Source organism: Acartia tonsa, chromosome 4 (genome assembly GCF_053477335.1).
Source record: "Acartia tonsa isolate MP-2025a chromosome 4, ASM5347733v1, whole genome shotgun sequence".
Classification (NCBI taxonomy): Eukaryota; Metazoa; Arthropoda; class Copepoda; order Calanoida; family Acartiidae; genus Acartia; species Acartia tonsa.
The window spans coordinates 36,736,696-36,764,410 of NC_137263.1; the positions used below are offsets into that span (position 1 = coordinate 36,736,696).

Sequence of the window (27,715 nt, forward strand, 5' to 3'; positions counted from 1 at the left end):
TTATAATCTTATTTATTAATTTTTGGTCACTATTGATATTTCTTCTAATTTCTAATCATGCAATTATTTTTAGACCTTTTGAGCTGTCTCATCCTGGAATGCAAACCCCATCAGCCTCAAAATAATAATTCTTTTAGTAGCGAAGCTACTCCATAATTCCAAATGTCCGTTCATCTGTCTGTCCGTCAGACAGGGTAAGGGGGAACCGTGATTTTCTTCAGATAGCTGAAAATTTTTCCAATATGCCTTTATAATTCTTAAGCTTCGCTACTTATGGATGTTGTCATCCTTGTTTTATATCAAATTTCAAAGGGTGTAATTTTTTTGCGCGGATTTCCATTCAAGATATGTTAAGAATATTCTTGCTAAATTAGACAAAGGGAAAAGTAGGTTGCGGTTAAAATCTCTAAAGGTGTGTGTTTTAAGGCTTAAAAATAGTAGTAGAATGATAATATTCACTAAATATGTGTATTTCTTATTGAAAAGAACTATAAACAATTTTTTTTTAAATGTTAACATAAATTTTTATCGTTCTACTACTGTTTTTAACTAAAAATACAAAAACTTTACGGTTTTTACCCGAAACCTACTTTTTCCCTTTTAAATATTTTACATAAACTTATTATTTTATTTGCTCTTTACACTTGTGATCTTATTTATTTTAATATTAAAACAAGCTTTTACTTTACCGAACAAAAATAAATATTTTGTTTTAAAAAGTTTGTCTGAATGATTTAAAATTGTCCAATTTGGCAAGATAAAGAACAAAAATGCGGCAGGAATAGCGTTGTGGGCGCAATATTTTTTCACAAGACATCTGTTTTCTCTGTTCAAGCTACTGTACACTGTTTAAAGTCATGAAACAAATATCTTAACAAAAAATCTACGCTGAAATGACCCTCTTTTTCTTTTTCAGATTTCAAAATGTTTAATTTTAAGAAGAGGAAAGAAGATACAGGTAAATTAAAATTTTGTATAATAGAAATTTGGAGTATCCAAAACATTTTATTATGCAAAAACTTGTTAATATCCAATGAAACCAATTCTATAGTAATTATATTCATTTTTATTAACAATTAAGTTTTAACATATGAGGGGGGAGTTTGTACATTATTAGGAAATGAAATTTTACAATAAAATTTTTCACTGGCAGTTCGGGCTTGTTGTTTTAGTTTAATTATCAAACTAATTATTTTTGCAAAATCTTTCATGTGATTGGATCTATGGGTAATTCTTTGCCAATTGAATTTTGGCACTTCCCTTTTATGACCTAGTGAGGTGAAACACCTCCTCAAACAGTAAAATTATGTGTTTTAAAGTTATTTCTAAAGATATAGACCTAATTTTTGTTGGAAATTATTTTCACATTACTGAAATAAGTAGTAACTACCTACAGATTTAATTTATACACAATCTTTTTAAGGGTTTTGGGGGTAAAGAAACGACCCCTAATACAAAATTTAATAATCATGAGCTTTTAAGCACCTAGAAGTAAAGTGCAAAAATGAAATCTGTACTTAATGACTACTGAACTCATTTATGTGAAGAAAGGTTCCATTAAAAAAAATGAAGATCAGTATCTTTACAAATAAACTCAGAACTTAAAATATTTATAACAATAAGTGATGGCAATCCGTCGAATTTTTGGGCCGGATTCGGATTCCGGATTCTTAAAAGAATCCGTCAAAAAAAGTGGCGGATTCCTTGTGGATTCCGGATTCTTATTTTTGGCGGATTCCGGATTCGGATTCCGGATTCTAGCAGTATTTTCAAAGGCTTTTTTAAAAAAAATTTAAGTGCTACATATGTCCTAAAAATTAATGTTCTTGGTGTTCTCTATAATTCATTTCCGAGAATCGAACCAGATTTTAAAAATTTTTATATGTTATGATGATAATCTTTGACTTCAAAAAGCGAGAGTTGAAAGAAAAAACTCAAGACGCTAATTTTAGCATACCAATTAAGAATCCGGAATCCGCTATTAAAAAACGGATTCCGGATTCGGATTCCAAAATTGCCAACCCTAATAACAATAAGCACAAACGGCCAGTGGCAATTTTTTACTAAAATTTAATTTCCTTGAAGTTTACAAACTTTCCATTCCCCCCTCCTAAATTTAGATTGGCGCCAAAGTGAGGAGGAGTCTTTTGACGATGAAATATTGGATGATATTCCCGAAAAAGGTATGAGTTATTTTATACATTATTATTTTATTTTTCATTGCAATTTTTGATTAGGTATAAAAGACAACAAATGATGACAAATCCTAATATAATGATTTTATTTAAAAAATTACCCATAAAATGAAAAAAGTGATAATGTTAAGTAATTCTTGTATTTAGCTACAAAAAGAACGATAGTTAGCGAAGCATCCTTACTCTCCCTTTTTGAAGTTTGTAGGTAACTTACATAGTCTATAATACAAAGTAGAATGATGTCTGTCCATCCGTATTCTGTCTGTTTGTCTGTCCGTCTGTCCCTTAAAATCTTGGTAACTACGGAAACGATCGGATTGTACTCTTTAGGGAATATACCTATTGGTCCTTTGGTGGTTTTAGGATATATTCTTGGAGGGTTGGACACCCCCACTCCCCAAAAATGAAAAAAATCTCCCCATATTTTTTATTATTTGAAATTATTTGGCATCTCCAGAGGTACCTAATTATTTTTTAATAGTACTAATGTAAAGGAAATACCTACCCCACCTAAAAAAATATTTTTGGTCTGGTTGTTTGCTTTTAGTGATGTGACCTGGTTTTACGGGTTCTTTACATTAATCCTGTTTCCCATTCTCATGGGGGAAAATGTTCGGGTAGTGAAAGTCTTTTGCTAATGTTAAAAAAGTATGCATAACTTGAGTTTACATTTTTGTAAGTACAAATTAAAATTCCCATATTGGTGCTGTCATCATCCTTTAATACTAAACTTTGAAGACAAAGGGAAATCCTGTCATTTTGTACATTCATACTTTTCTTTAACTATATTTTTATTCAAAGAGTTGTAAACTGTGGAAGTAGGATTCTCCGTGACAACATAAAAATTGTCACTCATGGACTCTACATTCGGGTATGTAAATGGTATTTGTATCCTAATTTTACATCCTCACAATTGTTTTCATAATTATAAATACTTTATTTTAACTGAGGGATTTATAGGAATTTTTAAAAATAAACGTTAAATTAGTTAAGATGCTTTTTAAGTGGGTATAGCAGGATATATAATATATATATATATCTTTATAGCAGAAGTAATAATCTATGGGGAAAAGTGATTCAATATATGTTTTCAAATTTCTAAACAAATACTTTTAGATTTTTTCAATCATTTCGATTACTGATTTTAGATTACCAGTTACTGTGAACACTGTAAAGAGACATATGAGTGGGAGTCAAATAAAAAAGGTATGCATTATTAATATACTTCTCTATTCTGTGACTGTGCATACATAAGTGTGTGTGTTTTAGTTTTTTTAGGAGTTCTGGATTAGGAGAGTGGGGAAAGCAGAAAAATAGCCTAAAACAATACCAATTTTCAAAAATCTTTAAATTAGTAAGTGTAAAAATCATCCTGGGACCTACGTAGAGCTTCCATAAAAGTTTAAATATACTAAGGGAAGGTAGGCTGTGCTACAATTCCTTGAGGGTGAGAGTTTTAATCCTTAAAAACAGCAGTAGAATGAAATTTTGTTCTTTTCAATGAGGAATACATATATTTAGTGAATATTATCGTTCTACTACTGTTTTTAAGCCTTAAAACTCACACCCTTATGGAATTTTAGCACAATCTACCTCCCTCTTATAAAGATTCACATAAACTGAATTTGACTATTGTAATTTCAGTGCGTGGTAATGTTTCTGAAGCAGATCTTTCTTTTTTGAGTGAAGCCAAGTTAAATGGTATACCTACAAAACAGGTCTGTTTTTTTTCTATGCATTTTCTATTAATTCTGTTATGCAAAAACTAGCATAGGTATATTTTTTACATTTTCCAACAATTCAAAAAGAAAGTTTTAGGCTTTTTGTCATTTGTAGAACATGTGGGACCTAAATTATGGTCTTCATTTCATTTGTCTAATAGATATTTTGCATAAATTATCAGACTTTTAACAGATTTAGAAATTTCGTATGGCCTTAAAATAGCCTTTAATCACCAAAGGACCAGTAGTATATTCCTTGAAGACTAGAACCCAATCGGTTCACCAGTTACCAAGATCTTAAGCTTGAGACAGATGGACAGACAGATACCATTCCACTTTGTGTTATAGATGGTGAATTTTATAACAATATGTTTAAATGATGCTGTAAAAGATTACATATTTTAAAGAAACATTACTATATTTCAGTTGCTTGATTTTGCACAAGGTATTGACCTACGAGTCTTATCAGGGATAATATTTGATTTTCTTATTAGTTTTTAATAGCGAAGCTAATTTATAATTAACAATGTCCGTCCGTCCGTCCGTAAGGTTATGAACAATGAAAATGGAACTATACCTACTTTGACTTAATTACTTATTTTACAAATCTTCTATTTTATCGTTTCAAAACCTGGTAATTATGGTTATTAGGTTTTTTTGTTAACATCACATAACCTAAAAAAAGCATCCTAAACCAATTTTTTATTGATCTATTCTGGTCTGGTATGACTTTTGTAAAACTAATAGTCTTCAAATATTATATTTACTCAGCTAAAACCATCAGTCGCATGGAGCAACACTATTTGTATCCAGCTATAATAGGTAATTATGTGACCATGTTTATTTTTATAAATTGAAAGTGGCACATTATTATTTTTTTATTTTATTTCTATGTGCATTCAATTCTCTTGAAAATTTTAAAAATTTTGTGTCTATGTTTCGTTCAAGTCTCTAGAATATTTTTTAAAAACCGATTTTTTGTAATTTCTCTTAGGAGGGTGGAGGTATCCTCCCCAAAATAGTTTAAACCTTCCTGGGACCTATGAGAAGCTACCCGGTTATGGAGAACCCAATTGGTAAAGCAGTTAGCGAGATCCTTTCGTACAGACAAGCAGACATCCTGTTACTTTATTATAAGGATTAGTTTAATCAATATATTTCAGACCTTTGCATAAAGTCAGTTCTACTTATTCCTTTCAAAATTGTCATTTCTAAAGACCCCTGAATGTAAGGAATTTGCTGGATTATTTGTGATATGTAACATGTTTTAAATTTTCTATGCTTTAGATGTATATAAAGAAACAGAGGAACGTGCAAGAAACTTTTCCAAACAATTTGGATCACCAATTGAAGTGTGCGGAGATGGCAGGTATTTGCTCAATTATAGGTTTTTCATTGACATCACATATCCTTATACTAAAGTAACAGGATGTTTGTCTGTGTGTGTTTTTGTGTGTTTGTACTCAACAGGGTAGCTTCTCATAGGTCCCGGGAAGGTTTATAACTATTTTTTTAAACTTTTTCTTTTAAATCTAAATTAATAAATTGGGTTATAAAATTCGACTCTCCTGTCCTCAAGTGCCTCTAGAGATCTATAGTGGCGTAGCCGCTAGTTACTGCATATTGCAACATTTTTTATTCTTTCCAAGTAATGTACTAAACCTTAACTAATACAAAAATGGCCTATAAATAAAAAAAGGCCCATGTTCTCTTTCGAAGCAATATCAAGTTCTGAAACACAAATTGGATCCAGTAAAAAAAAGCTACCCTTACTTTTCATAGTTTTGTTTGGGTGGATATTGACCTAATTTCTTTTTCAGATTTGACTCCATCGGCTTCAATGCTTTTTGGTAAACATTTATTATAGTTAAGTTGGTTTGTGAGAGGTTGGGGGGGGGGGGGGGGGTTACAGGTATGGGAAATACTATTTAGAACTGTTTGTACAGGCTTTTTATAAAGTATGTATAAAGCTCAAGATATTGCCACTACTCTTACTATTGTTGCCATGGACCTGACATAGCAGCAATATAAGTAATTTTTAATATCATTAGTATGATGCACTGTGGTCTAGACAAGAACCACACATCTGTTATATTTACGTTCATATTTTCATCTACCTGTAAATACATCATATGATTTAAGGCACTTTATTAGCTGGGACTAGAGTGGTAAATCGCCCAAATTTTATCAAAATCTTAAATTAGATAAGTATTCAGAAATAAGCTTCATTTATTTTTATTCTAGGCATTGCTATATTGTAATCGACAATCGTACAAACTTCGTGATTGGGTTCCACTTGATTGAGAAAAAGGTATTATTACATTTTTGCTTAATTGTATGTATTGTAGGGTTGGCATTCTGCTGAATTTTTGGGCCGTTTTCTCATTCGTACAAAAATTCGCCCCCCCCCCCCCCCCCCCAAGAAACGGATTAATCCATGGATGACGGATTCTTTTTTTTTGTGGATTCAAGGTGTTCGGAACGTGGTTTGTGGTAAACAAAACAAAGATGACAACATCCATAAGAAGCAAAGCTTAATAATTATGAATGGATAAAGGGGAAATCCTTATAATAAAGTAACAGAATGTGTGTATCTGTGTGTCTGTACCGAAGGATCTCGCTAACCGCTAAACCAATCGGGTTCTCCTTAACAGGGTACCTTTAATTTTAAGTTAATTAATTTTGACCAATAGGATAGGTGGATTTTAAAGTACCTGCGTTCTAAATTGGTTGAATGATGTACGACATCCAATCAGAGCGCAGATTTTTTAAATCCACCAGTCACAGATGCCAAAATTAATTACTTAAATTGCATTTCCACTTTTAGATAAAGAATTATAGAAAAAACTAATTTTATAAAAAATCCTTAAAATTTGATGCAGATTTCAAATCTCCCCCTAACTTTAAAATTCCGGAAAACTTATATATCTTAATGGATATAAATGCTCGTTTGGTCATGAATTAGGCTGAACTTGAGCACTTTCAGGGGAATAAAAAACTGTACTAGTTAGCTCTATGTTCATGGGCCCCTCAACTCATCATGAGTTGGTTGAGCTCTCTGGTGAAAATTTCATTCCTTACTGATCATGGGTTAATGGCGCAGTGGTTAGTATGTTGGACTGGTAATCTAAGGTTTCCCAGTTCAAGCACAGCCATGTGCAAAATTAACTCTGATGAATTGAGCCATACTGATGAGCCCTAAAAGGGCGAAACACTATGTCTATAGAATAATATACCCTTGCATGACACTTTTAAAAAGGCATCAGTTTTTATGAAAATGATTCTTGTATAGGTATAACTTATTTTAGGCTGGAAGAGGCAGTGCAGCTCTGGAGCCCATAGCAGCAAAGGTGATAAAAATTCCTATAGTACTACATAATGGGTTTATAATTAGGAGAACCTCAAAAAAATTTATGTTTATTTGAAGGACGATTTCTATGTTATTTTGTGTGAAGCAAACTCTTATATTTGTCAATTTTTATTGTCCTACATAATACTTCAGTTTACTTTTATCAAAATTGTCATTCTTGTTTTTATTTGCTTTTTACTTGAAACCTATCAATAATGTATTATTTTCTCTTGTAATAATAAAATTTATTTTAGGTTGTTCTGGAAGATTTGATTTCATCTGGAGTGAGGTAATAAGGGAGGATAAATATGTGAATCCATTTGGTTTTTGCACATTTAATAATTGAAAGAAATGGATATATATTTTATCAATAATATTTATATAAGCAAAGCTATACAACATTCTAGTTAAGTTTCAAATGATTTCAAAGTATTCTTATGAAAGGGGAAAACGTTTATATATCAGAAACGACTAAAGCTTCAGTCCTCACAAAGAACATTTCTTTTTATCTTCAGCGCTATGATTCAATTTACTGATTCATTTGATGAAGCAACAGCTAACTTTCTGCAATGGTTCAATTTTAATTAAGTGACAAAAATTAACTATAAAATTAATGATTCTGAGGCAACATACTAAGGTTAAAAATTCTGGACACAAAATTCTCCTTTTTTTAATTTTACCTATGCTCAACAAACCTTATTTTAGATTTTCAAGAGTTGTCACAGACCGTTCTTCTTCAATGTCTAAAGTCATTGAAGGTAAATATGCAATATAGTGTTAATGAGGAATCCTATTCAGTCATCTGATGTTTCAGAGAGGTAGACTGTTTGCCTGTGTACATTTCTACCCAAAAGGACATTGAGCTTTATTTCCTTTCAAAAAGGGATTTCTTTTATGAAAATTAATCTTGCTAAAAGGATGTTATGTATAAGTTCGTGCTAAATTACATGGGTACTCCAACTTTTATGTCCATGTCATTTTTTTAATGGCTATAAATGTTTGGGTGTCTTTATTTGATTTAAATTGAAGAGGAGGTGGGGGGGTGTAAGGGGTGAGACACATTTAAGACCCCTAGAGATTATAATAATTGTAACATCATTTGTCAAAATATTTCTAAGAAAGAAATTCCCATTGTTAATTAACTTTGTTTCTGATACACTCCTTTTCTCAATTGTATTTGGATCGTTGAATTTAAAATATGTTTTTTTAGACAAAACTAAAATTTTATCTAGTGTGAAGAGTTTAGTCTTGAATGGAAACAGAAACTTAAAGGACATTCATTTCAGACATTGCGAAGGAGCATTCGATGCTTATAGAACATGAATATGACATTTGGCATATAGTCAAGAGGTTTGTTTTGCCACTTACATGCAAAAAACATTTAATGGGGGGGGCATATCTTATCCACCCTTTGTAGCTAAGACATTTTTGAAAATGCTGTTTTAATTGACATTTATACATATTATCGAATTTAATTTAGATATTATATTAAGTTCAAAAATAAAATAACACTGCAAAAATCAGCAAGGTGCCCGAACTCACTTGCTCTCGTTTGTGCATAGTCCCCCTTTTCACATTTTTTGTTTGTAAAATTCTTCAGTAAAGGGTGGGGGGGGGGGTTAATGAAACCATCTCGTAATCAATGTATAAGTGGCACTTAGAATTTGAATTTCGATCTGAAGATGGTTCCATTATCCCCCCCCCCCCTTTTTTAAAAATACAAATGTATTTGTATGAAATACTTTGTTTAGTATTATGAAGCTTGTGAGAGAAATTCATGACCTAACGGATTGGAGAGAATCCATAAAGAACTTCTTATGGTATGCGCTCAGTCATGCTGAAGGTAATTATTAGGACCAGAGCTGGATCTTTAAATGTGTAGCCGTTCCCGCTGCCTGAGGTACTGCCACTTACCTAATAGCGATCTTTAAATCAAATTGGCTACGCTTTTATTTAGGCATAATAATTTTATTTCTTTGATAAAAATGATTTATTTTTTTGGTAGTGGCGACTGATATGGCAACGGCTACACATTTACACAGGTTCACCAGCATATAAGCTTTTGGAGAGTATTTGTTTCTGTAAATGTGTCTTTATGCAAGTCATTTTGAACATTGATAAGAATTTTGTTAGCATTTTTGTAACCTATCTGACCAGTATGTAGATGATAAGAGGTTTGATTTGGCACAGGCATGGCGTTATGATGGATACACTTAAAACAATTGAAAAACTGGAAATACATTGCCCAATTTCTTTTCCATATTAAAAGGGATAGTTTCACAAAGTGCATTTGAAAAAAATTAGTGAACTTTTAATTTTTATTATTTTAAATAACATAGTAATGCATAATATTAGGTTATTGATGAAAAGAAAAATAATCGACCAGGAATTTTTTACAAAAAATGAGTTTTAAATCTTTATATTCAGCTTCTTTACATGTGATTTATGGCGAAAACTTTTTTGTCAGAAATGAAACTTTAAAGAACATTTACTAATCAATAGAACTTTTAACATTTGGAACAACAAAATACAGGGACATTTTATTGGTTATGGAAAAGAAAAAAATCGACCAGGGATTTTTCACAAAAAATGAGTTTTAAATCTTTTTATTTGGCTTATTTACATGTGATATATGCCGGAAACTTTTTTTGTCAAAAATCAAACTTTAAAGAGCTTTTACTAATCAATAGAACTTTTAACATTTGGAACAACAAAATACAGGGACGTTTTATTGGTTATGGAAAAGAAAAAAATCTACCAGGGATTTTTTACAAAAAATGTGTTTTAAATCTTTAAATTCGGCTTATTTACATGTGATATATGGCAAAAACTTTTTTGTCAAAAATGTAACTTTAAAGAGCATTAACTGATCAATAATACTTTTAACATTTGGAACAACAAAATATTTGACATTTTATTGGTTATGCAAACAATTTTACCCAAACTATATTTATCTTATATTTTTAAAATTCAAATTTCACAGCTTGTGATAATAGTAGAAAAATGTTACGCATATCATTAGAATCGTCATAAGCTCTAGTTTTTGAAAATTTAAGTACCGTTATTGTGCTATTCGTAGTTTAGGAGCTTCTTTGAAAAATGTGAGAAAAAGGTTGAAAAGTTTTAAGTAAATGGAACATTTACCAGGTAGCTCCTAAACTATATGTAGCATAGGAATGGTTTTTATTTATTGAAAAACTAGAGCTTATGACGATTCCAACAATATGCATAACATTTTTCTACTATTAACACAAGCTGCGCAATTTTAACTTGAATAAGTTGCGCATTTTTGGCACAAACTTTAAATCCATAAATCTTCGAAATGGAGGCCTTTGGAAAAACCGGTTTTTAGGGCATGATTTGTTGAAATAATCATTTTTAAATTTTTAAAACATAAATGTCTCATAGGTTTTTTAAATATATAAAGCATTTTACATAATTGTTTTATTTTCAATGCATAATTAAGTTTTGAAAAAAAATCATTTCTCTTGGATGACCCTGTATTAGGAAAAAAAGACCATTCTCATGTAATTTATGTGGCAAATCACTTTAACTTTTTTTTTAGAATTTGTCAAATAAAAAAAGTTCTGTCAGGTCAAAGTTTAAAATTCTTTTACAGATCATCATATCTATCAAATGCCTAATATATTCTACTAAGACATATAAAAGTTCATTACTCTAAGTACTTTAACTCTTTAAATACACTTCATAGAACTATCCCTTTAGATAACAACACTTTTTGTAATGCAATAATGGTATATATTGTTACTAGCAGCTGTGCCCCAACTTGTAAGGGCTCTATATACGAAGGTGAGGGGAGGATAGAGGAAGAAATATGATAGATACCATCCAAAGACTTCAATCTGCAAAACAAAATAGCCTAAACCTATAAAAAGGTTTCCATAATATGTAAAATGTTTAGGTAATTATGACAAGTTGATTGAGTTTCTGGATTCTATCCCCTTCCATATAAGTGGTGTACACAGGTATATTTTTAAATGCAAAGTTTTTCTATAATGACGGTCAGTCCGTCTATCCGTCCTTAACGGATACCTCTTAGAAAATTCTAGCTGTGCAGGAAATGCATCTCTATCTCTAGAAGGGTGTTAGTGTGTCAGACTATGATATTGCATATCATATCCACTAGCTGCTGAAAGTACTAGAAAATAATTTCATGTCAATCGATGGAAGAAAAGTAGTTTAATTAGCTAAGTTGGTCAATAATTTGAAGTATTGGTTATTCTGTCTGTTTGTTGAACAGTATCAGCATTTTCTTAAAAATTCTATATGGATACTTTAATCCAATAACTTTCAATATTTTTGTACTATTCTGTTAATTTTATAGTTATAACCTACCTATGTGTTTCATCTAGTTTTCCAAACCACACAATTGTGAAAACATGTACCCATGGACAAGAATATGACCCAAATAACAAGAAATATTTGAGTCCCAATTCAGCAGGTGTGTAAAATAATTTCAAAATGTGTATATTCTTTTTTTTTTGGGGGGGGGGGGGGAAGGAATTGCCAATTACTTGCATATAAAGTAAAAGTCATTTAAGATGTCAGTTTTAACAAAGAATTCCCCCAATTTAAGAAAGTGATACATTTAGATTTCACTGGTAATATTCTCTTAGAAATATTTTTTTCAATTTGGATAATTTTTATAAAAATTTTTGGTGGCGGGGGAAAATGGCAGTGAACGGCGGGTGAATATACAAAAACTTTGGGTAATAAGTGACACAATCAAAAAGATTTTACTGAATTATCACTAAAGCTAAGGGAGTAGCACCCAAAATAAAATTTGCTATTATGTCGTGGAACAAGTCACCACATCCCCCCCCCCCTTTCAAAATCTCCCCTGGCTTATATCCTCTGGCGGCAAATTTTTTTGTAATTGTAAATTTTACAAAAATTATTACAACCTTCAATCTTAAATAATGCTTTTTATTTATACCTATCCTACTTTAGGTGTCCAGAAACTCACAAAAATATTAAAGAACCCAAGACTTTTGGAATCCCTGAAGAAGGCGACGAACTTTAAACACACAGGTAATTATAGTTAATCAATTTTAATGTTTTTATTAAAGGGAACGTTCTCCTTTCTATATAAATGTAAAGTATTGTGACTTTACATAGGTTACGCCAATGTCTCTTCATAACGTTGTATCTCATTAAAGCAACTACCATGAAAAATCACAGTGCTGTAAATCAATCTATTTTTGTTTGATTGGTTTCCCTATTGGTTCGCGTCAGGTTAATAAAAAGTGTCACAACCATCAAGACATTCCTCCTGTTCCTGTAATTTATTTTGCACACCTGTAGCTGTAGTAGGAACATTTTAATTAGTTGGAAAATCTTTAGTTATGATATTTACCCCTCCTCTTTACTATCCCTTTCGGAAAATATAAGAAATTTATCATAAAAGTTTGTTTTTCTGTCTAAGCATTAAATGATTTACAGTATCAACTCATTTTCCATTTTTAAGTTTTTTTTTACATGTTTTTCAGGGTTTGTATATATGATGCAAAATTGGCAAGGATTGGGTTATAAACTTGGTTAAGGTGTCAAAAGAAAGGTCTTTATATGCCTCATAAAAAAACTCGAAAAATTATGGAGTCTATCTACAAGATTTTAAAATATGAATGTTGTCATCGTTGTTTTATTTTATTTGAATATTTATAAGTAAAATAGATCTTTATTATAGGCAACAATTTTATATAGATTTTATGGATTTGTGACTTTCGTCATTATGTTTATTGTTTCCTAATTTAATTATTCATAAATGTTCAGGCCTCGTGGAAACTGTCAACTCTGTGATTTGTAAATATTCCAGCAAGAGAATATTTTCAAGACGTAGGGCTATGACTGCGAAAAGTAAGATTTGTTTATGGCATATTTACAATAGTATAATTTTACTTTACAGGGTAGTTTAAATATATCTTTAATAGTTAACACCTTCCCTGCAAAGGAGAACCCAATTAGTTTAGTAGTTAGCAAGATCCTTTGGTACTTTATTAAATATAGTTAAATTTGCAAACAGCAATATAGTGGGAAAACGATTTTTTATTTCTTCATAATGATGAATTTAGCATTTGTTGAACAATCATATTTTTTCAAAAAAGATAGAAATAATACATATGGGTAGGATTCACCCTTTGGATATTTGTTTTAAAATAATAAATTGTTGTTCTTTAAGTTTGCTGTGCGGTTATGAGTTTCAATGAAAACATCAACAGGAAGGTGGTCGTAGAAGAAAATGGCCATCCAAAGATGTACATACAAAAAAAAAGGTTGACTTTAATTTGTATTTCTATGTTCTAGATAATTTTAGATAATAGTTTGATTCACTACACATCTATTTTAGTCCCCTTTCAACCATGGAATAATTCTTGATTCTCAGTGAGTGTTAATATAACAAATCTTTCATGAAATTACAAATTTCTATTGACTTTTAGTGGCTAAATATATGGGTAAAATATACATCACACCTTTTAGGGACTTTATCCTGGCTGTCATTGAGTAGGTTGTGACACTTCAGTATAGCCACTAGGGCCAGCTTAAGCTGAATGTTCAAGCATACGATGACTTGACTTGTTATCTCATGAAAATTCCTCACTATTACCACACTCTCGCTGACTATGGCAGGTGTCTCAAATAATCATTGATGCTCTCCGAAGAGAAGCTTGTGTTAAGGGATGCAATGATATTATCTAAATGTAAATTATCAAAACAAAATTTAAACGCCACAATTCACACCTTACTGTACAATTAAATGAAGCAGAAAATTGTTCTCGTTATGGATCTACATTGTAAAGGGATGGTTATACGAAGTGTATTTAAAGAGTTAAGGTACTTAGAGTAGTGAACTTTTATATGTCTTAGTAGAATATATTAGGCATTGGATAAATATGATTATGTGTTAAAGAATTTTTAACATTGACCTGACAATATCTAAAAAAGTTAAAGTGATTTGCCACATAAATTACACGAGAATGGTCTATTTTTTTCTCCAAATATGTATAGCCAAAACACCAGTATTCAAGAATCTTTTTCCACATATTTCACAAGAGTTATAAAAAAATTGAACAGGGGTTCCCCTTGGGGCAAGTTAAAAAATAACATCCGGTTCTTCATAGGACAGGTTTTCTATAGATTCTTTTTAAAAAAATAAAGAAAACCATTCGGTTTACTTACAATATACACATTATCTCACTCAGAAATACCAACTAACCATACAACATATCTATAATACAAAGTAGAACGAAATCTGTCTGTCTGTCCGTCCGTCCCTTAAGATCTCGGAAACCACTGAACCGATTGGATTCTACTATTGGAGACCATTCTTGTTTAATTTATGTGGCAAATCACTTTACCTTTTATTAGATATTGTCAAATAAAAAAAGTTCGGTCAAGTCAATGTTAAAATTCTTTATCACACAATCATATCTATCCAATGCCTAATATATTCTACTAAGACATATGAAAAGTTCACTACTGTAAGTACTATACTATATATTTTATTGGTCATTCTTTGTTGTTATGTGTATTTTGTTGAATAAAAAGTTTGAAGTTCTATTAACTAGTAAATGCTATCTAAAGTTGTATTTATGACAAAAAAGTTTTTGCCATATATAACATGTAATGAAGTTGAAAATAAAAATGAGAAACTCATTTTTTGAGGAAAATCCCTGGTCAAATCTTTTAATTTTAATCAATAACTTTATATTATGCACTACTACGTTATTTAAAATAGAAAAAACTTACAGTTCCCTATTTATTTTTAAATGCACTTCGTGAAACTATCCCTTTGCAATATCAAGGTTTGGGCCCCCAAGAGCGAGACAAGTACGTGAAGCGCCAACAAGAAAATGGAAGAACTGCTGCAAAGCAAAATTCCTGGAGTACCACGCAGAAGACAAGAAGACTTTAATTCAGGGATTGACTGCTGCCCAAAGGTAAACATATACTAAAAAAGGGCGGGTGGGGGGGATTGTGCGCAATGACATGTGACCGTAAACCGTGTGCAAAATAGTATAAATATTAAGCTAGAATTTTGAAACATTGTACATAAGCCTAGCAGGGGCGTCCAAGCTTTTTTTATTTGGGGGGGGGGTGTAAACATATTTTAAGGGAGGGGGTAATTTGCTTTTTGGGGGGCTAAATTTGTGCGCGAAGCGCGCTGCAAATTTTGTTTACCACCCCCACCCCCCCCCCAAAAAAAAAAAAATATCCCCGTGGTTAAATTTTCGGGGGGGATAATAATGTAAACAGGTACCTTCCTAATAATGAAATACTATTAAATATTTAGTGATAAAAATGTGCGCAAAGCGTGCCAAAATTTTTTTTTGTTAGGGTTTTTTTTATGTTGAAGGTGTTATTTACCCTCCCCCCCCCCCCCCGTTTGGACGTCCTTGAAGCCTAGTCCTATAGGTACTACATGTAAATGAAACAAAATCAAAAACATTTATTCTAAGGTTAGGTTTGGTAAAATTCTCTCAACCCACCTAGCCCAGTAGGGTTAGATTTGGGTTAGTCTAATACTTATTTTATTTCTGAATTTGAGTTTCTTGACCTAAAAAAACCTATAATTTAATGTATATCAATACACACTTTACAAAAAAATGCACTTAACCCTTGCGGGAAAACCCACCTAGCCTGCTGGGGTCGTCCTCCAATTTGCTGAATCATTTTAAATAATATCCTTATAAGTAGACAAAGTGGAATCAAGGAAAAAACCCCATTTACGCAAGGTTTTTCTTGCCTAAACTAAAAAATTATTTATAATTGTCATTAACATGTATTACCTGTAGGACTAAGTATATGTAGGAAGTTTTAAGATTATAGCTCAATATTTAGACCATTTTGCTTACAGTTTATGTCAGATGACATTGCGCACCTTCCCCCCCCCCCCCCCCCCCCTTTACTTAGATGTTGCACTATATTTTCAACTACTGTAATAATCCCGCCGGCTAATATAATGATCCCCAATCCACCCCTTTCACCCTAACTCATCCTCTTCTTACTGAAAGAAAGCACTAACCAATAAATAAGGACTAAAGTAGCATTTTAACTCGACGACAAAATTTTCTACATATAGGCCTATGTGTTATATTGTGGAAAAGGGGAAAATTAGTCATATTTATTAAGTTGAGGTTTAAAAATAAATATTTTCAGAGAACAAAGCAAGAAATTAAAAGAAGAAGTCATACAAAAACACCAAACCAGGTTTAAAAGACAGGTAATATTTGTTAAATGATTTTTTTGAAGAGGATGACAATATCCATAGGTAGCATGGTAAATAATTAAGTAATTTTAATTTTATAGATATTTTACATACCCAAACAAAGACAAGAAAAAACAGAATACCTTAAGAATTGGGCACAAAAATAGTATTAAAAAGCAGGGTTTCGGATCCGGATCCGCAAGGATCCGCATATTTTTGAGTCCAAGGATCCGGATCCGCAAAAAAATGCGGATCCGGATCCTTAGACTCCTAAAAATGCGGAAAAAATGGAAAAATCTACCTAAATTTATATAAAATCTCAGACATTCTCTTGATGAGAGCCAATCTTTAAGGTTTAGGTTCAGACTTGAAAATTAAAAGTATTTTTGACTTTGAATTAAAGAATAAATTTTTTTTAAAAATTTGGTGATTTTATTTTTATTGTCAAAGATCCGCATCCGGATCCGGATCCGCACTGACCAAATTTTGAGGATCCGGATCCGGATCCGCATAAAATCAATGCGGATCCGGATCCGCATAAAATCAATGCGGATCCGAAACCCTGTTAAAAAGACTTGATAATCCTATTATATTGAACAAAAACAGCATCCCTCTTAAAGCTTGGATTCTAAACTGGCCAGAGCATGGCAGAAGCTATATTGTAATCTGTAAATCAATAAAATATAAAATAAAGTCAATTTGAACACTAAAGTAATAAATTTTTTAAAGTGAAATATGTTTGTTTTTGTTTAGGCAGAGATTGACAAGCAAGTTGATGATGCATCATACCAAGGTTATTTTTTAAATCTTATTCAATTTAAAAACGATTTTTAAGCTTTATTTATCATTTGGGTCTGTCTGTCCGTAGGTTTCTAGAAATAATTATGTACAATCATGCAAGCAAAGCTATCTGTAATAAAATACCAAAAAATGTGTCTTTAAACAGTACATTTAGTATTTATTTTAGGGTTGCCAATCTGACCATTTTTTTGGTCGGATTTAGATTTGGATTCTTACAAAAATCATCTCCCCAAAAAGCGGATTAATCCATGGATTGTAAATTCCTTTTTTTGAATTGCGAATTTTTTGGATTGTGGATTATTGTTTTGGTCATTTTAGAAATAAAATTTTTTTGCCCATACAGAGGCCATATTTGAACACTTATTTAACCTAAATTTTGGCAGTTTTCAAGCACTCATGATAGAGTTTCAATATTAAATTACGGCAGGTAGATGCAATATTATGAGGTTATTTTGGGCACAACATTAGAATGCCAGTAACTGATAACATTTTTACAATAAAAGCAATCCTTTTTCTAGTCAAAATCTCTTTTAAATCTCAGTTTAATTTCTGTGTATAAGCGGAAAATGCTTGAGGAAAAAAGGAAAGTAATACAATTATCTACAAAAGCTAAGCTGTTCCTTGTTCACAGAAGTTAAACCAAATTTCTAAAAGAGATTTTGACTACAAAAATAGTTGTTTTTATTGTAAAAAATGTATTTGGTTACTGCGATTCTAACATTATGCCCAAAATAAGCTTATTTATTCCTTATAGAGGTCGTAATTTAATATTTAAATTTCTATCATGAGTGCTGAAAAAATAGATGTACTTTACTTCCCCCCTCCCCTTTTCTCCTATATATAAACTAGTACACTTTACTGCTTCTCTTTTTAGAAGAAGATCTTGAGGAGCTTGTGCAGCTGGAAAGAAGGATAGCTGAAAGTGAACTAGGCGATGAAGACACTATAGAAGAAGACGTAGAAGAAGCCATGCAAAACCACGATGGCTTAGTCTCTGATGATGAAGAAGAAGAAGATTTGGCCTTCAACCTAGATAGTAACAGCTCGGATTTATATTTGTCAGGAAATGATTATAAGTGTATTTTGATAAAAAGAAAAAAAACAATTTATAAATTTATTTTTAAAAAACTTAACCTTACATTAAAATCAAAAAGGGGAGGGGTTGGCGTCACACTTTTTGAAGCTAGAACTAAAAGTCAAATAAACTGAACTAAAAAAAAGAGATACAACACTGAAATGAGGCATGGAAGTTGCTGTAATCGAAAACTGCCATTTTTCACTGCCATTTTTTTGCCTTTTCTTACCAGATTGTACAATTTTCAGTTGTTCCAAACAAAATTTTGTTTTAAAAATATTTCAATATATTTGCTCTAGACACTTTTCTTTAAATGTAAAAATGTTTGAATATTGAAAAAGGTGTTAAATAAAAATGCTGTTGCTCCATAGTTAAACCTCTTAATAGCTATATCCATACCTGTTTCAATGCTGTAACTCTTTTTCGTTTTCTTTGACATTTACTTGCCAGAGCTGTTATGAAAATTAATTCTTAGAGTTCTGGGGAAATGATTTAAAAGTTGGTTTTTAGAATTCATCCTTCGCTTATAAAAGTTTTATTACAATAACTTATATGATTAAATTGTAGGTGAACAAGATCATGATTCTGATTCAGATTCAGATTACGAATTTGAATTGTGAATTATGAATTCTGAGTCAGAAAATACAGTTTGAGGAAAATCCTTCAATATTGAGTCCAAAATTAGTATATAAGTGATAACAATTTATTTCTGGTGTTGAAGTTTCAATTAACGAGACAATACTTGTTTATAAAATATCATTATGTGTTTTTTTAGTAGGCTTTGGAATTTTTTTATTTTTCACATTTTCCAACATATGTTTTGTGTTTATGGTCCAATTTTCAAACTTTTTTGGGGATACAGAATTACAATATTTTTTCCAACTGTTCTAGGCATCAAGTATGTTATTTACTTTAAATGTTGGTCTGTCAGTCATCATAAAAATTAAATAAGGTTTCATGTTTATTTTCTACAATGAACCTACAGGGTCATTGAAGAGAAATGATTTTAAAAAAATGAATTATGCATAGAAATAAAATACAATTATATACAATTTTTTCAAGATTTATGGATTTGAAAGTTGTGCAGTATAATGTGCATATTTTCAAAATTAAAATTGCGCAGCTTGTGTTAATAGTAGAAAAATCATATGCATTCCGTTAGAATCTAGTTTTGGGATATATATAACAACCATTCCTGTGATACGTATAGTATATGAGATATGTGATAAACTTGTCAAACTTTCTCACATTTTTAAGCTTAGCTCCTAAACTACAAATAGCTGAAAAGTGGTAATTAAATTTCAAACAACTACACTTTATGACAATTCTAATGGTATGCATAACATTTTTCTACTATTTATGCAAGCCTCGCAATTTGAATTTAAAAGATATGCACATTTTTTGTACAACCTTCAAAAACATAAATCTTCAAAATTAAGGCCTTTGGAAAATCCGGAAGGCATAATTTATTGAAATAATAATTTTTCAATATTTGAAACATAAATGTCCCATAGCAAGTTTTCAAAATACATAAAGCATTTTATATAATTAAAATACTCTACTTGTATGTATTCCCATCTACAATTTTTTGTGGTTCATTACCTATGGATGTTGTCATCCCTGTCCTTCATAATTATTTATTTATATATATCTAAAATACATACATGGAACTAATATTTTACATTTTGATTTATTTTAAGAAAAAATATTTTCTTTTTACCCAAAATATCTTTCAATTTTTAAAGTTAAAGTCTACTTTTGATGATAAAATTAGCATTTAAAAGTCAAACTATTTATACATTACAGAATCAAAAATGGATAGCTTGTTGTTACAGCTAGATTTGTTCGCAAATCTTCCAGAGATGCTAGCGGATGGGACTATCATCTCAAGGTATTATTTTTGTCTGAAAGTATGTCTGTCCGTTCAACATGATAAGCTATTTTTGTTACTTAATAAATCTTACATTGTCCTCTTCGTTTTAAACTTTCCATGATGAATTCTATAACAGTTAGATACGATTTAGAAAGCCTAGCAACCCTGTAATCGTCTGTGCATCTATTTGAAACATGCTCATTTCAAACTTTTTTTAACAATAACTTTTTGTATGAATTATCCTTTTCTTCATGTTTTTGGAATAATGGCTCCAAGGACAACAATGCAGAATAATATAAGCTAAGCATTAAATCCTATAAATGAAATACAGGGGTGTATATTCTGCAAATTTGACCCGGGTGAGGGGGGGGGGGGTTAAAAAAAATAAAAAAATATGTGGTTGGGGGGAAAAAATGTAAAAATTAAGACAACTGAAAGCATTTTTTTCCCTTTTTCTCTACTCTGGTGAAAAAAACTAAAAAAAATATGCGGGAGGGGGAATAATATGAATAAAATAAAGAGTTTTGAAAATAGTTTTTCTTTTTTCCCCTTCCTTGCTGGAAAAAAACTAGGGTAAGAAAATAAAAATTTTGCAGCAGGGGAAACAAATGGATCTTGTGCAGAATATACACCCCTGTACAAATATGTCCTTCTACGGTTTCATATATCTCTGCAATTTGGCTAACAAAAAAAATAGAACTGCAAATAAATGTTCTGCTAATTAAGTTCTCACACATTACATGAGTTATTGTTTGTTTGTCCTTTTATAGAGGTTGTCATCCTGGAAGGGGGCAGTTGAATGAAAAACCCAGATTTTTCATATAGAAAAGAAAGTTAAAAAAAATTTGGGTGTCAACCATCCCCTTCCCAATTTTAGAGGGAGGAGGCGGAAGTAACACTTTTTGAAACCAAAACTAAAAGTCAAAGGAACTCAATTAAATAAAGAGTTACAGCTCTGAGATTTGGCAAGGCGGTTGCTTTTAATAGGTACAATATTGAACTGTGGAGAAACGGCAGCGGAACCGCCGCTCCCGCCGAAAATTGCTGTTTCCAGCCGAAATTTATTTTCTGCCTTTTCTCGCCAAATGAGACCATTTTCAATCATCTGAGGTTAAAATTTTCCCTTATATTTCCACTTGGAATTTAGGCGGAAAACGGCGGTTTTCGACGGGAGCAGCGGTTCCGCCGCCTTTCTTTACAGTTTTAAGTTGTACCTCTTAAAAGCAATTGCCATTCCAAATCTCAGAGCTGTAACTCTTTATTTCATTGAGTTCCTTGATTGGTTTTTAAAAGTGTCACTTCCGCCAACCCCCTTTTAATGTTCAAGAAAGGAGCAAGAAATATGTGGCCAACAATCTGCTGTCCAAGACTCAGAGCCTTGTCAGTCACAAAAATCTCCTGTCCCAGACTCAGAACAACCACAAGAAGAAATACAGGAAAGGTAATTCAATAAAGTTCTCTATGAGGCCCATTTGTTGGATACAATATTTGTACTTGCATCACGTTTCAAAAATACACTTGTACTTATTTAAGAAATGGGTAATGGCCGCAGCTCAGCTGTTACCTATTTTTTTTAGTATAACAAAGTTTCACATTTTAACTTCATTTATTTGACATGTTGCTATTAATTCTTTTTCTTTTTTTTGATGGCTTTTGACATGTACATATACTGTAAAGAGGTAGGGTTTTCTTGGTGCTAAGCTCAAAAATACTATTAAAAATATGGCAGTTGTGTAACAGCCATATAGGTTAGTAATTTTTTAGACTATCTTAAGATATCTAATCATGGATATTTTTTTCCAATTAAACTTCTGTTGGTAGCTATAATGAACCTTTTTCTTCTGAAATTCTGATTCTAAGTGCTATGTGCGTACTTTAATGATGGTTGCATTACCCCCCTAACCCCCCCCCCCCCCCCCCTAGTTCACATTATATTTGCAGTGTTGCATGTGATTTTTATTTTCATAGAGTAGTAAAACTTTTAAAAAATAGTTGGTATTCAATGATTGAAGTTGTATAAATGAAGGTTGTTGTCGGCATCCGGCTTCATAGTACAACATTATATCTAAATAAAGCTACTACTATGCCTAACTTTAGCATTCCTCTGTCTTAAAGTCCTAAAATACCTAATTTTTCTTGATACTTAATATTTGTGACTATCTAATTTTATAATATTTATAGCAAGAGAAAGAGAAGGGGAAGAGATATACTTGATCCATCACCCATCAAAAAAGAAAGAAAGAAAAAAAGAGGCCGCCCTGTGAAAGTAAGTTTATTGCTTACTTTTTGGCAAAATAAGTCATATATCTTAAGCATTTACATTTATTTTTTTATTCTGGTAGCCTTTTCTTATGTTACTTTTTATTAAGATTTTAGTATTTGGGCCGGGTAATACTAATTAACTAAGTGAGTCATCCAGAAAAAAAAAGGTTTTGCCAAATTTTCTTTAAGATTAAGGAATAAGCACACAAAATAAGATTGCTTGTTAATCCTGTGGGGGGGGGGGCATCTTCCCCCCCCCCTCCCCTCCTTGCATTGAAGCATTACCTTATGATATTTATGTTTCAGAAATACATCTGCATGCTGTGCAAAACACCTTTGACGACCAAAGGAAACTTAAAAACACACCTAAAAAAAAAGGTAATACAAGTTATAGCATGCATTGCTTTTTGTTTAAACTTGTGTCGAAATATTCCTGTTTTCTAACACCAGCAACTGTGACTCAGTACGTAGAGCATCCACTAGTCGTCGTGATAGGTTCATTCTCGGTACAACAACGTGGCATAACTAAAGACGCTAAAAATAGTTCCTACTACTGCTTTGTCAGATGCGCAACATAAATAGTAAGAGTAGGGGGAATGCCTTGGCCCAAAACAGGCGCAACCCATTACCATGCACAGAGTATAGAAATTGCTTTTCAATGTTGTTGTCAAGCTTATTGTATAGATATTAAACATGTTATATAATACATACTTTATTTGCTTTAGGTTTGTACGAGGATTGGCAGGGAATTGGTTGGAAATTGTAAGTATTGCCAGAAGGTAAATACCAAACATTCATTTAAGGCGAGGATAAAAAATTTAAAGAGATAGTTCCACGAAGTGTATTTAAAGAGTTAAGGTACTTGTATTGAACTTTTATATGTCTTAGTAGATTTATTAGGCATTGGATAGATATGATTATGTGTTGGAATTTTTAACATTGAACTCACAGAACTTTTTTTATCTGACAATATCTAAAAAAGTTAAAGTGATTTGCCTCATAAATTACACGAGATGGTCTATTTTTTCATAATATGTGTACCCAAAACACCAGTATTAGAGAATGATTTGCCACATATTTCATAAGAGTTGAAAAAAAATTTAATAGGGGTTCCCCTTTGGGCATGTGACTAAAAAACATAAAAAATAACGTCTGGTTCTTCATAGGACAGGTTTTCTATAGATAGTTTTTAAAAAATAAATATAATAATCCTGTTTACTTATGATACACACATTATCTGACGCGGAAATACCAACTAACCATACAACATATATATATATATATATTGGGGCAAGTTTTTAAAGTAGTCCCTGTTCAATTTTTTTTAACCTCTTGTGAAATATGCGGCAAATCATTTTCTACTGATATTTTGGGTAGGTATACAATATACATATTAGGAAACTTTTTTAGATATTCTCAAATAAAAAAAGTTTGGTGAGGTCAATGTTAAAATTCTTTAACACATAATCATATTTATCCAATGCCTAATATATTCTAATAAAACATAAAAAAGTTCACTACTCTAAGTACTTTACTATATATATATAATATATTTTTTTGGTCATTCTTTGTTATGTGTATTTTCTTGTATAAAAAGTTTGAAGTTCTATTAACTAGTAAATGCTATCTAAAGTTGTATTTTTGACATAAAAGTTTTCGCCATATGTAACATGTACAAAGTCTAAAATAAAAATGAAAAACTCATTTTTTGAGGAAAATCCCTGGTCAAATGTTTTAATTTTAAGCGATAATTTAAAATAGAAAAAACTTACAGTTCACTACTTTTTTTAAAAATGCACTTGGTGCAACTATCCCTTTAGAATTTTTTTGAGGGGGGTAATCTTCAAATCATATAGGAAAGGACGTCTAACCTTATTTTTTTGTGGGGGGGGGGGGAGGATGTTAATTAAAATTTTACGAAGGCCTAGTCCTATGGCACCCTCAAATTCATTTGTAGGGGGGGAGGGGGGGGAGCTAGAAAAATTTATAAGATTTTCAACTTTATTGTCATTTTAATTCATTTTTTGGTGTCTGCCAAAAAATAAAGTGGATTAATCCGTGGATTGCGGATTCTTGTTTTTTTGCGGATTTTCGGATTCCGGATTAAAGCTATATTGTAAAGGTCTTTTTATGAATAAAAAAGGATTAGCCTCTACAGCGGCCATTCTATAACCCTTACTTAACCTAATAAAATAACAAAAAAATTGGATGCTCCCCACCATTTTCCTTAAGAAAGAATAAAATATTTTTTTGGATTTTGTCTGCCACTTTTTAAATTTCTTTTTTAAAATTTGAATTGCGGATTCGGATTCTGTGTCCAAAAATTGGGCAGATTCGGATTACAAAGGTTAAATTTTTTCATTATTTAAATATAAAAACTGACATACTGAATACTATTGTAGGCATTTTATAGTGGTTTGGGTCTGAAACGCCACATTGTAACCAGAACATGCAGAACCCAGGCCAAAAATGCTATTTTATTTAAGTAAAATGTTCCAGTTATGTGCTTTCATTATTATATCTGAACTTAAAGCTGAAACAGTTTTGAGTAATTTTAAAATTGTTGCTGTGTAATCATCTACCTCTGATTAACTTTCTTAAAACTTTATCAAATTAACTTATTAAATTTTTGTTTTGTTGAAAAGTTGAGTAAACTGCCATTTATATTTATTTTTACTCCTTATTAATGCCAAGGTCTATGATATTATCTTGTCTTAGTAATAATTAAACTTAATTGTCCCAATGATCATGTTCATGTAATTTAAATCAAGTTATGACCAATAGTTAATAATTTCTACCTAATAATTTTTATTGGAAAATTAGAATGATAAGTATTTCAAATAATGCCAGAACAAATGGGGAAACGAACTATACACTACAGTGATCCTGTAAAAAAAAATGTTGAAAACCTAGAAAGCCTGTAATATAGTTTGTTATAAAACATTTATTAGGAAAGCCAGATAAAATGATTATAAGTAGTGTCATTTTTTAATTTTTCAAATTGTTAGATGTTAATATCAATTGATTGAAATTCTAACATAAACTATGAATTGCAACATTTTTACAGATAAACGTAAGATTTTTGAATCAATTTCCACAAAACGTCCTATTGTTTGTAGGAAGCTTTAACATTTTGTTTTACGGGATCTCTGTATAGTTCATGTCCTCCTATCATACTGATCTCATCATTTTATTGTATATAAATTATAAAGGGGGGAGGCAGATGAGACCTTTTCTGTAACCAAACCTAAAACACAAAGGAACTCAACCAAAAAAAAGTTATAGCTCTCAAACTTGGCATTGCAGTTGCTTTAATTTAGTACAGTTTAGAACTGTGTATTAAGGGGGGTGATGGAACTACCCGAAAAGCGCCGTTTCCCGCCGATATGTTTTTCTCATGAAGAGTAAAGGCAAAATTATTTCGGCGGTTCAGCCGCTGTGTGTTGTTTCCACAGTTGCACATTGTGCTACATTAAAGAAACTGCAATTCCAAGTTTTAGTGTTGTTACCTTTTCTGGTCAAGTTTTTTTTGTCTTTTAGGTTTGGTTAATAAAATTAAGTCTTCTGCCTTCTCCTTTTAAAAGAATTGTTTTCCTTAATTAATGTTTCACATTTAATATCTCAAATCATTTAGTTAAAAGGTAATCTTTTTAAGCCTTGGAGTTTAAAAAGGTTACTTTATAATAATAAAACAAGGTGTGGGGGGGGGGGTAATGCAACCATCTCGTAATCAATGCGCAAATGTCACTTAGAATCCTAATTTCGTTATGAAACTTGGCGAGAGTAATCCTTGTTAGGTCTATTTTCCCAAAATCGGACAAAAAGTTTGTAAAGGCTTAAGGTTCAGCCGTTAAGCCATTTTTGGCTATTTTCAAGGCAAATCCGACACAAGTCCTACCTACACATCATACTCTTTGCCGCTCCCAGACGTTTTTAACCGGTTCTAGTCGGTAGCAGCGGGAACTAGAAATCTAAAAAAAGGTTTTAAGATAATTTCACTTGAGTTAAAGCAAAAATATGGTTCAAAAAGTTGAGTCCCATGTTATTGATAGATTTGCTGAGCCGTTAGCTGTTACATTTCCAACTTGTTGTTAGATTTTGGGAAAATAGGCCTATCAAGGATTATTTATGCCAAGTTTGATATCGAAATTCGATTTCTAAGTGCCATTTGCGCATTGATTACGATATGGCGCATTAAAAAAAACTTATGAATATTTGAAAAATACTTATCTTTCTAATTATTTAATTTACTTAGCCAGCTATTTATTATATTAATTTAAACAATCAATTCATTGATTATAGGGATTTTGCATCCGAAATAAAAATATTTTGCTGCATATATTTTCAGATTTTTATTTATGATATGGTAGATTTTTTAATTGATGATAACCCATACTTAATAGTATAAATTTGATTTTATATCGCAGTTAGAAATATTTTCAGCTAAGTAATTTTATTTGTATCCCTCTTATTCAAATAAGTGTAATGTGTTTATTTTTTTGATTAAACCTAAATATTCAAAGAGCATATATTACCCATTAACTAAAACTTACTCGATAATTACATGAAAATTTAATAACATAATTGTCAGCATATCCTCCTATTTTATTAGTCTATTTGTGATTTGTGCAGTCTAGTCTGTGTAGACTAACCTATACAGTACACACATGGTCGTACAGACTAACAATTATGCTTTCTTTACAACATAAAGATATAAAATGTTCCAGTTATGTGCTTCGTATACTTCTATAAAAAATTGTTTGTTTGCTTTTTTGTTATTTATCAATACCATCTATGATATACTTATTTTTTTGTGATAAACTATATGTGATAAAGCTTTAAAAGCTATAAAAAATTCATAGTCAGATTTCCAACATATATATATATTTGATCATCAATTGTACCTGCCTGTATTATTATTTGGATTATTTTTCAAAATTTTAAGTACCCGTCTGATTTTTTTTACATTTAAGGTAATTAAAAAATATTTTTTTATCAATCATTTGTTAGATTGTTTGTGATTATTTTTAAAATTTTTTTTTAGTTTCTACTTTGTATGTCAGTCAATTTTTTTTACATAAATAAACTTTAAAATTGTTATGAAAACATTTGTCATTTTTATTAGCAAGGCTATTCTGTAATTCACTTTATCTGTATAATAAATTAACAAGATGTCATTTTGAAGTATCTCGCTTACCCCTGAACCGATCAGG

The 27,715-nt window shown here is 31.2% G+C and overlaps 3 protein-coding genes across 3 annotated transcripts in view; all 3 read left to right on the forward strand.

Moving 5' to 3' along the window:
- The window catches only part of LOC145317031 (P2X purinoceptor 7-like), a 41,468-nt gene extending 40,551 nt beyond the window's left edge, over window positions 1-917 (forward strand). Inside the window, exon 13 of the mRNA XM_080157893.1 lies at window positions 74-917. The gene's annotated coding sequence lies outside the window, so the exon portion shown is untranslated. The remainder of the gene's footprint in view (window positions 1-73) is intronic.
- Window positions 917-18,987, forward strand: LOC145315455 (uncharacterized). Its single transcript, XM_080155437.1, has 26 exons — window positions 917-958; window positions 2,121-2,183; window positions 2,343-2,400; window positions 2,997-3,066; window positions 3,344-3,401; window positions 3,840-3,913; window positions 4,343-4,381; window positions 4,684-4,738; window positions 5,204-5,285; window positions 5,737-5,766; window positions 6,161-6,227; window positions 7,225-7,266; window positions 7,520-7,554; window positions 7,971-8,023; window positions 8,552-8,615; window positions 9,017-9,108; window positions 11,188-11,251; window positions 11,639-11,727; window positions 12,237-12,317; window positions 13,059-13,142; window positions 13,465-13,558; window positions 15,089-15,223; window positions 16,443-16,506; window positions 17,245-17,284; window positions 18,167-18,370; window positions 18,935-18,987. The coding sequence occupies exons 1-26, from the start codon at window positions 925-927 to the stop codon at window positions 18,985-18,987; spliced, it is 1,824 nt and encodes a 607-aa protein (XP_080011563.1). The 5' UTR covers window positions 917-924.
- A 1,190-nt stretch (window positions 18,988-20,177) lies between these two features.
- Window positions 20,178-27,275, forward strand: LOC145317005 (uncharacterized). The gene is made up of 6 exons (XM_080157864.1): window positions 20,178-20,258; window positions 21,568-21,681; window positions 22,422-22,506; window positions 22,809-22,880; window positions 23,228-23,281; window positions 24,905-27,275. The coding sequence occupies exons 1-6, from the start codon at window positions 20,182-20,184 to the stop codon at window positions 24,989-24,991; spliced, it is 489 nt and encodes a 162-aa protein (XP_080013990.1). The 5' UTR covers window positions 20,178-20,181; the 3' UTR covers window positions 24,992-27,275.
- The last annotated feature ends 440 nt before the right edge of the window (window positions 27,276-27,715 follow it).